The following is an 11800-nucleotide window of genomic DNA, read 5'->3' on the forward strand; positions in this document are numbered from 1 at the left end:
TGTTAAACCTTGGGATGCGCTTGATGAACGACGTAGACCAATGTCTTTTTTAGTCTTTGCATCAAACACTAAACTTTAGTCATCTATATTTTAATTCATCTAAAATTTGGTCTAACTAAACTTTAGTCTCGGATGATCCAAGTAGGTCCTGACTCGAGTAATCAACGGAAGCCGGACAAAAGGAACCGCACACACGGGACGTTATTGACGTGTCGTTCTCCAGTCTACGGCGAAGAAAATTTGTTCGTCTCTATTGCCAGCCATAGGTATACATCTACTCCACTCCACACATGACAAGTCTCGACTGTCGCTTTCGCCCATCGGTCTCGTCAAATCTTTGCATTGCAGTGGCCGGCGGCAGCGGCGTGCAAGCCATCGCCAACGCGCCCTACGAAAACCGACCTGGCGTCCTCGCCAGCGACGCAGTCACGCAGCGCAGCTGTCCGGGGCCGAACGGCGCACGATGGAACAGTCGCCACGGCGCATCGCACTCGCACTCGCACGCCCCCACGGGCCGGGGCGAACGAACCGAAAGCGCACAAACGAGAAAAAAAAAAAAAAAAAAAAAAAAGCAAACGGACGGGCGCCGCCACCACCCAACCCGCCGTCTCCTTCCTGCCTCCCCTGGCCTTCGGGTCCGGTCCTTCCTCCCACCCCCGTGTACCGTCCCACCGCACCGGCCTCGGCCTCCAGCAGCTGCCTCCAACAGCCGGCACGCCATTTCCTCCCTCCCCGGCCCCCGCTCCTTTGCCTCGCTAAAACCCATCGAATCGACGCACGTCCTGTCTGACACTCCTGCTCCCCTGTCGCCACCGCGTCGCGCGCGGGCAGCGCCTCCCCCTCCCTTTCTCGCGGTCGCGGCACCCCACAGCTATCGCCCGACCTCCCACCGCTGCCGGCGGCCTTCTCCGAATCCAGAAGGACGCCCGCTCGATCCGCCGCAGGGAGGCGCGCCCGCCGGGCTCCATCTCCCGGATCCGATCGCCCGCCGGGTGGGTTGAATTCGGTACGTTCCCTTGCGGGTTTTCGATCCGGCCGGTGCTTTCCTTACGGCGGAATCTTCGTGTTAGGTAGGTGGTGCGGTTGGTGATGGATTGCTCGTCGTCGGCTTGTTTTTTTTATTTCTCCTTTCTGCTTCCCCTGCTTCGAGTTTGTCTGGGACTCGGCGCTTGGCGATTAGCGACCTGATGTGCTGCGCTGCGCGTGTGGCATTTTGAACCGTGTTAGGCGAGATCTGTTGTCAGTAGTTCGCAGATGCTTGTGGTGCGCTGCGTTGGGCTTAGCTCGTTCCCTGTGCCTGGATGAACTAACAGTAGTAGATGTGTTGATACCGTCCCAGGTAAATTGTTGCGCATCATCTGATCTTATTATTTGGTAGTGTTCATATGTGTTCGACAAATGGTTGCCTTTACCATTCAATACTTTGCGTCTTGTGGATTCTGATGTACTGTACTGTGCCAAATATTATTATGGGTTCGTGTTCCTATAATGTTTGTGCAGTCAAATGCTTCTCTGATAATAGCTTACCAAATTGTTGCCCCGTAGCTTTTTGTGGCCCATCTTTGATGTTGTTATCCCAGGAATAGGATGCAGGGGGGAAAATTCAACTAACCCCTAGATCATTTTCTCTAGAGATTACAGAAAAGGTCTCCCTTGCTTTATTTTCATCGAAAACAATGCGAACCAAAGTCTTAATATCAATTTCTGATGATGGCAATTGAAAAGCTAAGCATGACGGCCTAATAGCATGAGTGCTGAGCGCAAAATTTCAGATTGATATTTATATGATACTTGGAGCAGGGATATGCATAGTGTCGCTCTTTTTCATAGTATGGAGTATATGTGTTTAAACCATAAGGCTGTGTAATTGCCTCACTCATATTTGGTCCCCATATGATTGAGGATCCTGTTGGGGAACCCCTCCCCCCCCCCCTCTTTCATCTCTATAATACAATGAAACACAACTTTCCTGCATTTTCAAAAAAAAAAAATTAGTATGGAGTATAAAAGATGGGGCACCCACTTACATGGCAAAAGTTATTCACCCTGTTCGCTTGATCGTATCAGCCATGATACAATGTTTTTCTCACAACAAAACAGCATTAGCCGGCTTATAAGCCACAAAAACGATTACTGATAGGAAATCACAACGTTCTGTTTGCTGAATGTGCTTCAGCAATGCGATTGGTCAAGAAGGCTGCTAGTTTTTGTTTTTTGTTTTTTTTTTGGGTGGGAATGAGACTCAGGAGCTCACTTGCTCCCATTATGTCATTATATATGTACCAGACATTTGCATATAATAATTGTTTCCTTTAACTGCAGTTTACTTAATTATACTGACCTTCTCGTATGGCATTGGAGCCGTGATGCCTCATCCATCTCTGAAGCTGTATCGAATTCATTGCCTGGATCAATGTTCTGAAGTGCTGTCTAACAGGCAGAAATGGATGGAACCGAGCTTGAAAATCCTACTTCTAGAAGCTCATCCCAGAAATCTAGCCGGCGTTCTAGTAGTAGGCGTTCTCAAAAGTCATCTGGACAGCATTCTTTGACCAGTACTCAAGAGAAAAGAAGCAAATCGAAATCTTCAAGGCAGAAGCACTTGGTTATTGACGACAAAGAGGCTAAAAAAGGAAAAAACCATGCCCACAAAATTGATGTGGCAGATGAGAGGTCCAATTTTCTAGGTTATGAAGTGTATGCTGGAAAGCTGATTTTTGATAAGAAAAATAGAAGTGCAAGTGATAATAATCAGTTACCATCAAACGGAAAAGCTGATGCAATTGATGCTAGACTCACAAGTAAAGCTCTGATCTGGGGCAGCTCTGTACTCCTCCTGGAGGATGTCCTCTCTGTAAGTTCAGACAATAACATGTGTCTCTATTATTAATTATTAGATCTGTTTCATCACTTTACTGATATTTTGTCTCTGCTTATATTTTGGCAGGTATCATATAATTCAGGAGTCAAACATTTTACATTGCATGCATACCCAACTAAAAAGTCTTTGTTTGGAAAGACACGCAGAGTTCAGAAAGACTTCTGCTTTATAGCCTCTACCCTTGACGAGGCCATTTTGTGGGTGACATGCTTTGCCGAACAAAGTATATATGTTAATTTACTACCTCGCCCTGCAGCATCTAGTATCAATCAAGACTCAGACAATCCCCTCAGTGAGTCTTTATTCGACCAGCCACCGATTAAATGCAAATCTCCGCAAAGAGTACTTGTTATATTGAACCCTCGATCTGGACATGGTAGATCAAGTAAAGTTTTCCATGAGAAAGCCGAACCTATATTTAAGGTACTTTTGATGTCTATGCATACAAATTGCAAAGTGTAAACAACTGGTGGTTTGAGTAGCTACGTTTAACTACTTTTCTGATAGAGTTTCTTCTTGAACTTCTAATGAATTTCCTTTTCCAACTTGATGTTGCTAAGCTTAGGATATACTTGTTCATGGCTTGGTTGCAACTTGTTGGATATCTTCTATAATTTCAATTTGTGCATGTGTGAACTGAAAAATCATAGACACCTTCTGTTTTTGTGTTATTGAAAATATATGAGATTGCCACACCGACAGATTGTTAGTCTCTTTGTCCTCGTGCGACTCTGCAGTAATAATTAGTAAGCAACGGAAATAATGAATGCTACATTGGGACTGGAGTGAAAGGTGGTGTTTGATTCGTTATGCAATGACCATTTAGTCTCACTCCTCTGGTAGTGGAGTAAAACTTTACTGTTCTAGAAAAAATAGAGCAGTAGCCATTTACAACTGCCCATGTGTGGCATCATCTCTTGAGAAGGAATATAAAATGCTTTTACAGATGCATATTGTATGCCACATTTGTGTTACTAGCTTGAATTAATTTTTTTGCATATTGTTATGCTTTACTGCGTACATATTTTTTGTTGCTACTTTTAGCTACTACTAATTGAGTGATAAAATTGATGCAGCTTGCAGGTTTTCTGATGGAAGTAGTTAAAACTACTCATGCTGGGCATGCAAAATCTCTTGTATCTACATTTGATTTCAGTGCATGCCCTGATGGTATGAAGATTAATCATGTAGATATGTGAATTATCCAATTCCAATGTAGAGACAACCATTTTAACTGGTCTTCCCTTAATGATACCGTGAAATTTTGCAGGAATCGTGTGTGTGGGTGGTGATGGAATTGTGAATGAGGTTTGACTTGCTATTCATATTATAGTTTTTTTAGTCGGTTCATGTTATAATTGGTTAGGGATAATTTTGTTATTTGCTAGCTCATTATTTATAGCTCTACAGGTGCTCAATGGTCTTCTCATTAGAAGTGATAGAGCAGAAGCTGTATCAATTCCAGTTGGAATAATTCCTGCAGGGTCTGACAACTCACTTGTCTGGACTGTTTTGGGAGTTAGAGATCCTATTTCTGCATCATTATTAATTGTTAAGGTATTCCAAGTTTCAATTTTTTTGTCAAAGACTGCATCACTATCATTACTGCTGGTGTTTTATGGCGACTTCCTATATGAGAGAGTGTCAGCAGTATTATTTTGCTTACTTTGATTTTGTTCAAATAAGGCTGCTACTAAATCTTGTTCTCATGAGGATAAATTCCTTCGTGACAGGGTGGCTTCACAGCTCTAGACATCTTGACTGTCGAGTGGATTCAATCTGGGCAAATACATTTTGGCTCAACTGTTTCATACTATGGTTTTCTTAGTGATGGTAACCTCTAAGTCATTTATTTGGTTCTCTCCAGTGTCCAGTGTTTTCAGTTCTGATTATTCTGATGTGTGTTGCAACTGTTTTTACTGGTTATTAGATACTACATTTTACCCTTTTGGAGAATACCATCGAATCACATGTGCCTTAAATAAATACTAGAATCGAGCTTGCACTTTGCTGTGGTGTACCTTTTTGTGATTTATATGTGGAATGCAGTTGTGTTATCAGCTACTAGAGGCAACTCTTATATAAGTATAACATCGTATCCGATTAGCTAAGCATTCCAATCCGGGAGAAATATGTTTTTAGTTCCATTTTTAATTTGAAATATGTTGCAGGTTGGGAACTATGTTTCTACTGATTTATGAAGGTCATCCAGATTCCAAATCTTAAATAAATATGTGATTTGACAGCATGCATATTTTTAAGCCTGTTATAAATTATCTTTCTTTTATAAAGAAATTATATAGCATTATCACCTATGACTATTCTTCATGCTTTTCAAGATTTGAGTACATTCGTAATGAATATTTATTAAAAATCATTTATCTGAATTGGCCACGCTCATAGAAATTTAGTGTGTCAGTCCACTTTCCAATGTTTGCATCGGTGAAAAATTGTGGACATTGTGAAGCTGAAATTTTTCTTACTACTTTGCAGTCCTGGAACTTTCTGAGAAATATCAGAAGAAATTTGGTCCTCTTCGGTATTTTGTGGCAGGAATACTGAAATTTTTGTGTTTGCCTAGCTACTTCTATGAACTAGAATATCTTCCTGTGTCAAAGGAGATGGCCGTGAATGGAAAAGGTACAGATCAAGACAAGACCTACTTGTCCAATGTCTATACTGATGTAATGCACAGCAGATCAAAGAGAGAAGGAATTCCAAGAGCCTCCAGTTTGTCCAGTATTGATTCTATTATGACTCCGAGGCGGATGTCACTTGGGGATGTTGATACATCAGGCAGTACAGTGGCAAGCACTGAACCATCAGACTACGTACGTGGTCTAGATCCAAAAGCAAAACGCCTGTCTCTGGGGAGAAGTAACATTGTTTCAGAACCTGAAGAAGTGCTACACCCTCAACCACATCACGGATCATTCTGGCCAAGAACCAGGTCGAAAGCAAGGGCTGAGAGAAATTCAGTTGGTGTAACATCTACTACTGACACACGGTTGTCTTGGGCAGCCCCATCAATGCATGATAAGGAAGACATTTCCTCAACAATATCAGATCCAGGACCTATTTGGGACTGTGAACCAAAGTGGGACACAGGGCCAAAATGGGATAGTGAGCTAACTTGGGAGCCTGACCACCCCATTGAACTTCCTGGACCACAAGAGGACATGGAAATGGGAGTACCAATGGAACTTGTGCCAAATTTGGATGAGAAATGGGTAATTAGGAAAGGGCACTTTCTTGGTGTCCTAGTATGCAACCATTCATGCAAGACAGTGCAAAGTCTGAGTTCACAAGTTGTTGCACCGAAGGCCACCCATGATGACAACAGCTTGGACTTACTTTTAGTTGGTGGAAAAGGAAGATGGAAATTGCTGAGATTTTTCATACTTCTGCAATTCGGTCGCCATCTCTCTTTGCCTTACGTTGAATATGTGAAGGTATCTTAACTAATCTGCTCAAGCCATTTCCCAATTCCTTCCAGGTTTTTTTTTTTGCCTAGCATTTGTTTTCCTTTCTGACTTTTGGGTGAAAATATATACATAGAGGTGAGACTAATCTTATCATATTATCTAATTGGGTATCATCAAGAACTTTAAACTGGATCAATGTCATGTAGTTTTGCATCAAAAGTTGTAAGATGTATCTTCAGCACTTATTGTTGACCTTAATTATTTGAGACCTCAAAACAAAATGTTGGCTGTTTGGTACCTGTACAGCTTCTGATGGCTATGCTGTGAGGTCTGTGTAGTAGCATTTACATCAGCTCTAGTCGTGGACCACCACTGAGAGCTTCGTTAAATAAGAATGTTAGTTTGTGAATGAAGTTGCTCTGTTTTTTTAGCACAAAAGCTGGTTTTCCTAATAATCCTAATAAGAATACTGATTAGATCTTAATGCTGATATTGACACAGGTGAAGTCAGTTAAACTTAAACCTGGGGCAAACACTCACAATGGCTGTGGCATAGATGGCGAGCTTTGCCGTGTCAAGGGACAAGTACTCTGCTCCCTGGTTCCGGAGCAATGCAGACTGATTGGCCGACAATGTAGACAGTCTATTTAAGCGCTGTGTTGTTGAATTTCATGGGGCTTGGGTTCTTTCCACTTCTAACAACTAATGTTTATAGTGATACTTTCTGATGGGATCAAGCGTGGGTTGGTGTTGCAGATCTTGAGAGTTTGAACCGGACAAGCAATGTTGTGAGGTTTCTGTATATTTGAGTGGTTATAGGATGATATGTTGATTCTGTTTATTTTGTGTTGCGTTTGCTTATATATTAAGGCAGGAAGGAAAGCTTCAGGACGGCAGCGAACCAGAACTGAACCCGTCGTCTTCTTCCTTCCGTCAGAACCCTTCCTACTTCTGTTCTTTCTTCCTGCCTTGGATTCCTGCTTTTTCCCAGTCTAGATTCCATCTAATTCTTCCCAATTTATATCAGATACCCTTGTAATTGCTACTCAGTAGTGAAGGATCGTTACAATTGGTATCAGGAGCCTTCAATTTGAGAACCCTAAATTTTTCCCCAAATCGAGTTCGCCATGGCCACTATGTCGGAACTCTCCGCGTCGCTGTCGGAGATGTCGGCGTCGATATCGAGGTGGACGGAGGTGTTGCAGCAAATGAACGCCATCATGGACCGCATGAATGGCGTTTCCTCGGCGTCCTCGTCATCCAGCACAGCTTCCGCGACCTCCACCCCGACGACGACGGCCACGACACCAGCTGCGCCGCCCACGCCTGCAGCACCCTCGGCCGCGTCCACAGCTGCGCCGCCCAAGCCAGCAGCGTCCTCGGCCGCGTCCACGACTACTTCGCCGAAGTCCTTCGCCCCGACGCCGGCCAGGACCCCGTCATCGGCGCGCGCCACCGCCGTGGTGCCCACGCCATACGCGCCGACGACCGCGTCGACTCCACCCACCATCGCGGTCGCCATCTCCTTTCGGCTTCCGACGCCGTCGTTCCTCACCGCGAAGAAGAAGATCGCCAAGACGACCAGGAGGGAGCAGCGCGTCCGCACGGCCGTCTTCGGGGCTGCGGGTGCCACACGGGAGGCACGTTCCGCTGCCGCAGCCAGGCGGGTTCGCGCGCAAGCTCGCGCAGCATCTATCGCGGCCTGCCGACCGGGTGCGACAGTACATCGACGTCGCCGCCGGAACCACTGCGCTCGTCATCGTCCATGACGACGAGGATCTAGAGCACCTCGCCCTCTAGATCGACCGGGACGTGCTCGTCTCCGTCGACATCGCTGGAGGGAGCGACGCGACAGCACGGCCTTCTTCCTCCGCCATGACTTCTTCGACCTCGCCTCCGTTGCGTCCTCGCCGCTCGTCGCCAAGAAGCATGGTGGGGCGCTCCTCTCCCTCACCGCCGGCATGGAGGCCCCGCGCGGCAAGAAGAGCGTGGAGTTTCCGGCGGAGCGCAGTGTCCATGGACACGTTCCGCTCGTCCACGGCGACGCGGATCCAGCGGCGGATGGCGCGCACCACAGCGCAGTCCGCGAACGTGCCCTGCAACCCGCGCAACGACGTCGTGTACAACATCACCGCCTGCGGCCGCTGCGCGCGCAATTGGTACGCGAGCTGCCGCCGCCGCCACCTGGACGCCGTCATCGCCTTCTCTGTCAGGGACGACATCTCCACCTTCGGGTCCGTCGCGACCGTCATGTGTGGATCTGCGGTCGACATCCTCAGCTGCATGTGCGAGCACAGCACTCGACGAGGGAGAGGCGGAGGCGTCTGCGTAGGTGCCTTGCGTGGTGCGGTCGGCGCCCTCGGCTGCGCATGCGAGCACAATGCGCGACGACCGGTTCCGACAAGCATGTGCCGAGGGCCATATTCGTCGACCTGGAGCCCACTGTCATCGACGAGGTTTGCACTGGTTCATACGGCCAGCTCTTCCACCCAGAGCAGCCCATCTCGAGGAAAGAGGATGCAGATAACAACTTTGCCCATGTCCATTACACTATTGGGAAGGAGATTGTCGATCTATGCCTGGACCGCGTGTACAAACTTGCAGACAACTGCACTGGGCTGCAGGGATTCTGGGCATTCTATGCTGTTGGTGGTGGTACTGGCTTTGGACTTGGTTCACTGTTATTGGAGCTTGCCAAGAGTGGTGTGGCCTTCAGATCAACTGTTACTGCTTGGAGCAAACTCTTGTCTGATGCTTTTTGGTGTGTACAGCTAAAAGGAGATGTTGGGAAGTTGCAGGCTCATGGCAATGCAAAACTAGTGGTCAAGAGCAATACTTGCTTGCTGAAATTTCTGATTGCCAAGGTGATCAGCAGGAGGGTCAATGAATTTCATTTGCTGGGATCCGAGTGCTGCATTACTATACTGGAGCATCCGATCTTCATTTTCCTTGATAAGATGGATAATTCTTCGGTCATCTTGCCAATCCAAAAGAATGGGAATGATCTGGAAGTTAGTTTACTGAATCATCATTGGGATCTTGCTGGTTCCAACTTCATTCAGTTACTGTTGAAGGCTCTAGCAAGCTTTAATATTTGTGATGGTCCGGAAAGATGGCTAGTAGAGCTTGCTGTGTTGTGCGAGTGCAAGAAAGAAGTGGAGATGCTGCTGCCCTTGACTTCGCCAATTCCAATATTTCCAAATGTCAGAAACTATTATAGATGCATGAGTGAAGCTGATGCAAATGCTGTTCCAAGCTTTTTGATTGATACAACACTGCCACCTATGGTTCAGTCAATAAATTTTTCTGAGATTTTCCAACCCTTCAGGAGCTTTCAGTTCTCAGTATGGGTCATTTCCATGGACACAATAGGTTGGCTGGTGTTTGACCGAGGTTAATGCATGGAGAACGCCTATGCTGTGATATTGAGGGAATTGTGGACACCGACCCAGGAATTGTTGCAGCATCTATGGCTTATTGTTGAGGCAAGAACCAGTGGTGTTACATCTCACTTGATCCCATGGCCACCTCCTGACAGCAAGATAAGAGTGTTGCAGCTATGTTTTAGATATCTACTTGTTTGTCCAAGTTGGCAGAAAGTGCAAGATGGAGTTACCGTGTGGTGGTATGACATCAAGCTAATAAACACTGCTATTCTCGTTGAGGAGAAGCGCTTGCCTTTGTATGATGAGTTGACTAGCAAGATCAATGTTGAATATATTGCTGGAGGAGCCACCCAGAACTCTATCTGGGTTGTCCAATGGACGCTTCAAATTTCTGGAGCAACAAGTTACAGGAAATGCATCAAGAAGGACAAGTGTGGTGAGGAGATGAAGAAAAATGCTCAAGCTGCAGAAGTTCATGCTCATTACTACACCGATGAGATTGCTCCTACTGGCACAGGGAACTAGGCACTAGTTGAGAAGCTAGTTGTTGAGCATGCTACAGAAAATGGCGAGTTGTTCCAGATGAGCCTCTCTGCTCCCTTCTTCTGCAAGCGAATGAGGATTGCTGCGATTACTCAAGGTGTTGATCCGGTGGTTGTTGCTGAAACGAAGGTGATGCATCATTGGAGGCTTCCTCTCTCAATTGAAAGGTGATATGATGAAGGTTTGGCGCGGCTTGAGGGCAACCCGCGTTTCAAGCGGAGGGGAATGTCATGTACTAGGCGGTGGGCCGTGATACTGCATAAGAGTGGGCTTGGTAGCAGGCCTCGGCCCATCTACTGCAGTGTACATAAGACAGGAAGGAAAGCTTCAGGAAGGCAGCGAACAAGAACTGAACCCGTCGTCTTCTTCCTTCCGTCAGAACCCTTCCTACTGCTGTTCTTGCTTCCTGCCTCGGATTCCTGCTTTTTCCCAGTCTAGATTCCATCTAATTCTTCCCAATTTGTATCAGATGCCCTTGTAATTGCTACTCAGTAGTGAAGGATCGTTAGAAATACGTATTACAGATATCATGATTTGACTGGATCTTAATTTATTGGGGAATTTTGCTGGAGGACATCGTAAAAACATGTAATTGGTCGGCACACACTGCAACGATAAGAATTTGCCCAGTACCATTATAAATTTGTGGTTGTTTGTTGTAACACACCGTGCCTATTATTTTATTCATTTCTCAGGTTTGAAGAGAGAGAATGTAGGGGAAATGACTTCTTTACCCTTGTCTTCAACCTTTGGCCGTTCGTTTGGCCATAACACACCACTGTGCAAAAGTGGCTGGCTCACCCACGCCGGTGCACTGGCTGGCTGCGTCGGCCTGGGTGGCCACCGGCCACCGCCCCCAGCCACGCTGGCCAAGGAAGTCGCGCCGGCTTGGGTGGCTGCGACACCCCCAGCTCCTTCCTCTCTGCTCGCCATGGCCGCCAGCAGGCCGAGCACCGCCGCCCTAGCTCCTTCCGTGCCTTGCGCCGTGCCTCCTCCGCCCAAGCTGACTGCGCCACCTCCTCCCTCGGCTCATGTTGCGCCTCCGCCGCCCCTTTCCCAGCCAAAACGGCCGTCGGAACGCCGCCGTCGTCGGGCCGCTCGACTCCACACCGCCGACGCTCGTGGCCCCACCACCTCCGACCACGCCAGCGCAGGCCGCGGGCACAAGAGGGTGCGCCCGGCGATGGGGATGCTCCACCGCAGCACCCCGTCCGCCGGCATGGCCTCCTCTCGCCGGAATCGCAACTCAGTGAACAGCAAGCCAAAGGTTGAAGACAAGGGTAAAGAAGTCATTTCCCCTACCTTCTCTCTCTTGGAACCTGAGAAATAAATAAAATAATAGACACGGTGTGTTACGGCAAATAACCACAAATTTATAATGGTACTGGACAAATTCTCGTCGTTGTGGTGTGTGCCGGCCAATTACATGTTTTTGCGGTGCTAATAATGCTTGCTTGAACGGATAACAACTCTTAGTCCAAGTTGAACTTATATATAAGTATTCACTTTGATAGATTGTATATGTCAGGATGTGCTCCGAGCTGGTACTAAATTCAGAGCATGGT

At 46.8% G+C, this 11800-nt stretch overlaps 2 protein-coding genes across 3 annotated transcripts; both read left to right on the forward strand.

Moving 5' to 3' along the window:
- Positions 1-590: 590 nt before the first annotated feature.
- LOC136496799 (sphingoid long-chain bases kinase 1-like) lies at positions 591-7145 on the forward strand. 2 transcript variants are annotated; one of them, XM_066492555.1, is made up of 9 exons: positions 591-1006; positions 2323-2854; positions 2948-3304; positions 3958-4051; positions 4152-4189; positions 4292-4438; positions 4615-4714; positions 5375-6333; positions 6808-7145. In XM_066492555.1, exons 2-9 carry the CDS (start codon positions 2444-2446, stop codon positions 6955-6957), a joined length of 2256 nt encoding a protein of 751 aa, XP_066348652.1. In that variant the 5' UTR covers positions 591-1006; positions 2323-2443; the 3' UTR covers positions 6958-7145. The 2 variants fall into 2 exon arrangements, with proteins under 2 accessions (XP_066348652.1, XP_066348653.1); XM_066492556.1 differs by lacking the exons at positions 591-1006; positions 2323-2854 and having other exon boundaries at positions 2965-3173.
- Positions 7146-8267: 1122 nt separating this feature from the next.
- LOC136496800 (uncharacterized) lies at positions 8268-10897 on the forward strand. Its single transcript, XM_066492557.1, has one exon. It carries the CDS (start codon positions 8268-8270, stop codon positions 9702-9704), a length of 1437 nt encoding a protein of 478 aa, XP_066348654.1. The 3' UTR covers positions 9705-10897.
- Positions 10898-11800: the final 903 nt, after the last annotated feature.

The sequence above is a fragment of the Miscanthus floridulus genome, chromosome 12 (assembly GCF_019320115.1).
Source record: "Miscanthus floridulus cultivar M001 chromosome 12, ASM1932011v1, whole genome shotgun sequence".
NCBI classification, from domain to species: domain Eukaryota; kingdom Viridiplantae; phylum Streptophyta; class Magnoliopsida; order Poales; family Poaceae; genus Miscanthus; species Miscanthus floridulus.

Coding starts and splice junctions, on each gene's coding strand:
- LOC136496800 (XM_066492557.1), top strand. CDS start 8,268: ATGGAGGCCCCGCGCGGCAAGAAGAGCGTGGAGTTTCCGGCGGAGCGC.
- LOC136496799 (XM_066492555.1), top strand. CDS start 2,444: ATGGATGGAACCGAGCTTGAAAATCCTACTTCTAGAAGCTCATCCCAG. Junction 4,190..4,291: donor GTGATGGAATTGTGAATGAG/GTTTGACTTGCT, acceptor ATAGCTCTACAG/GTGCTCAATGGTCTTCTCAT. Junction 4,715..5,374: donor CTATGGTTTTCTTAGTGATG/GTAACCTCTAAG, acceptor ACTACTTTGCAG/TCCTGGAACTTTCTGAGAAA.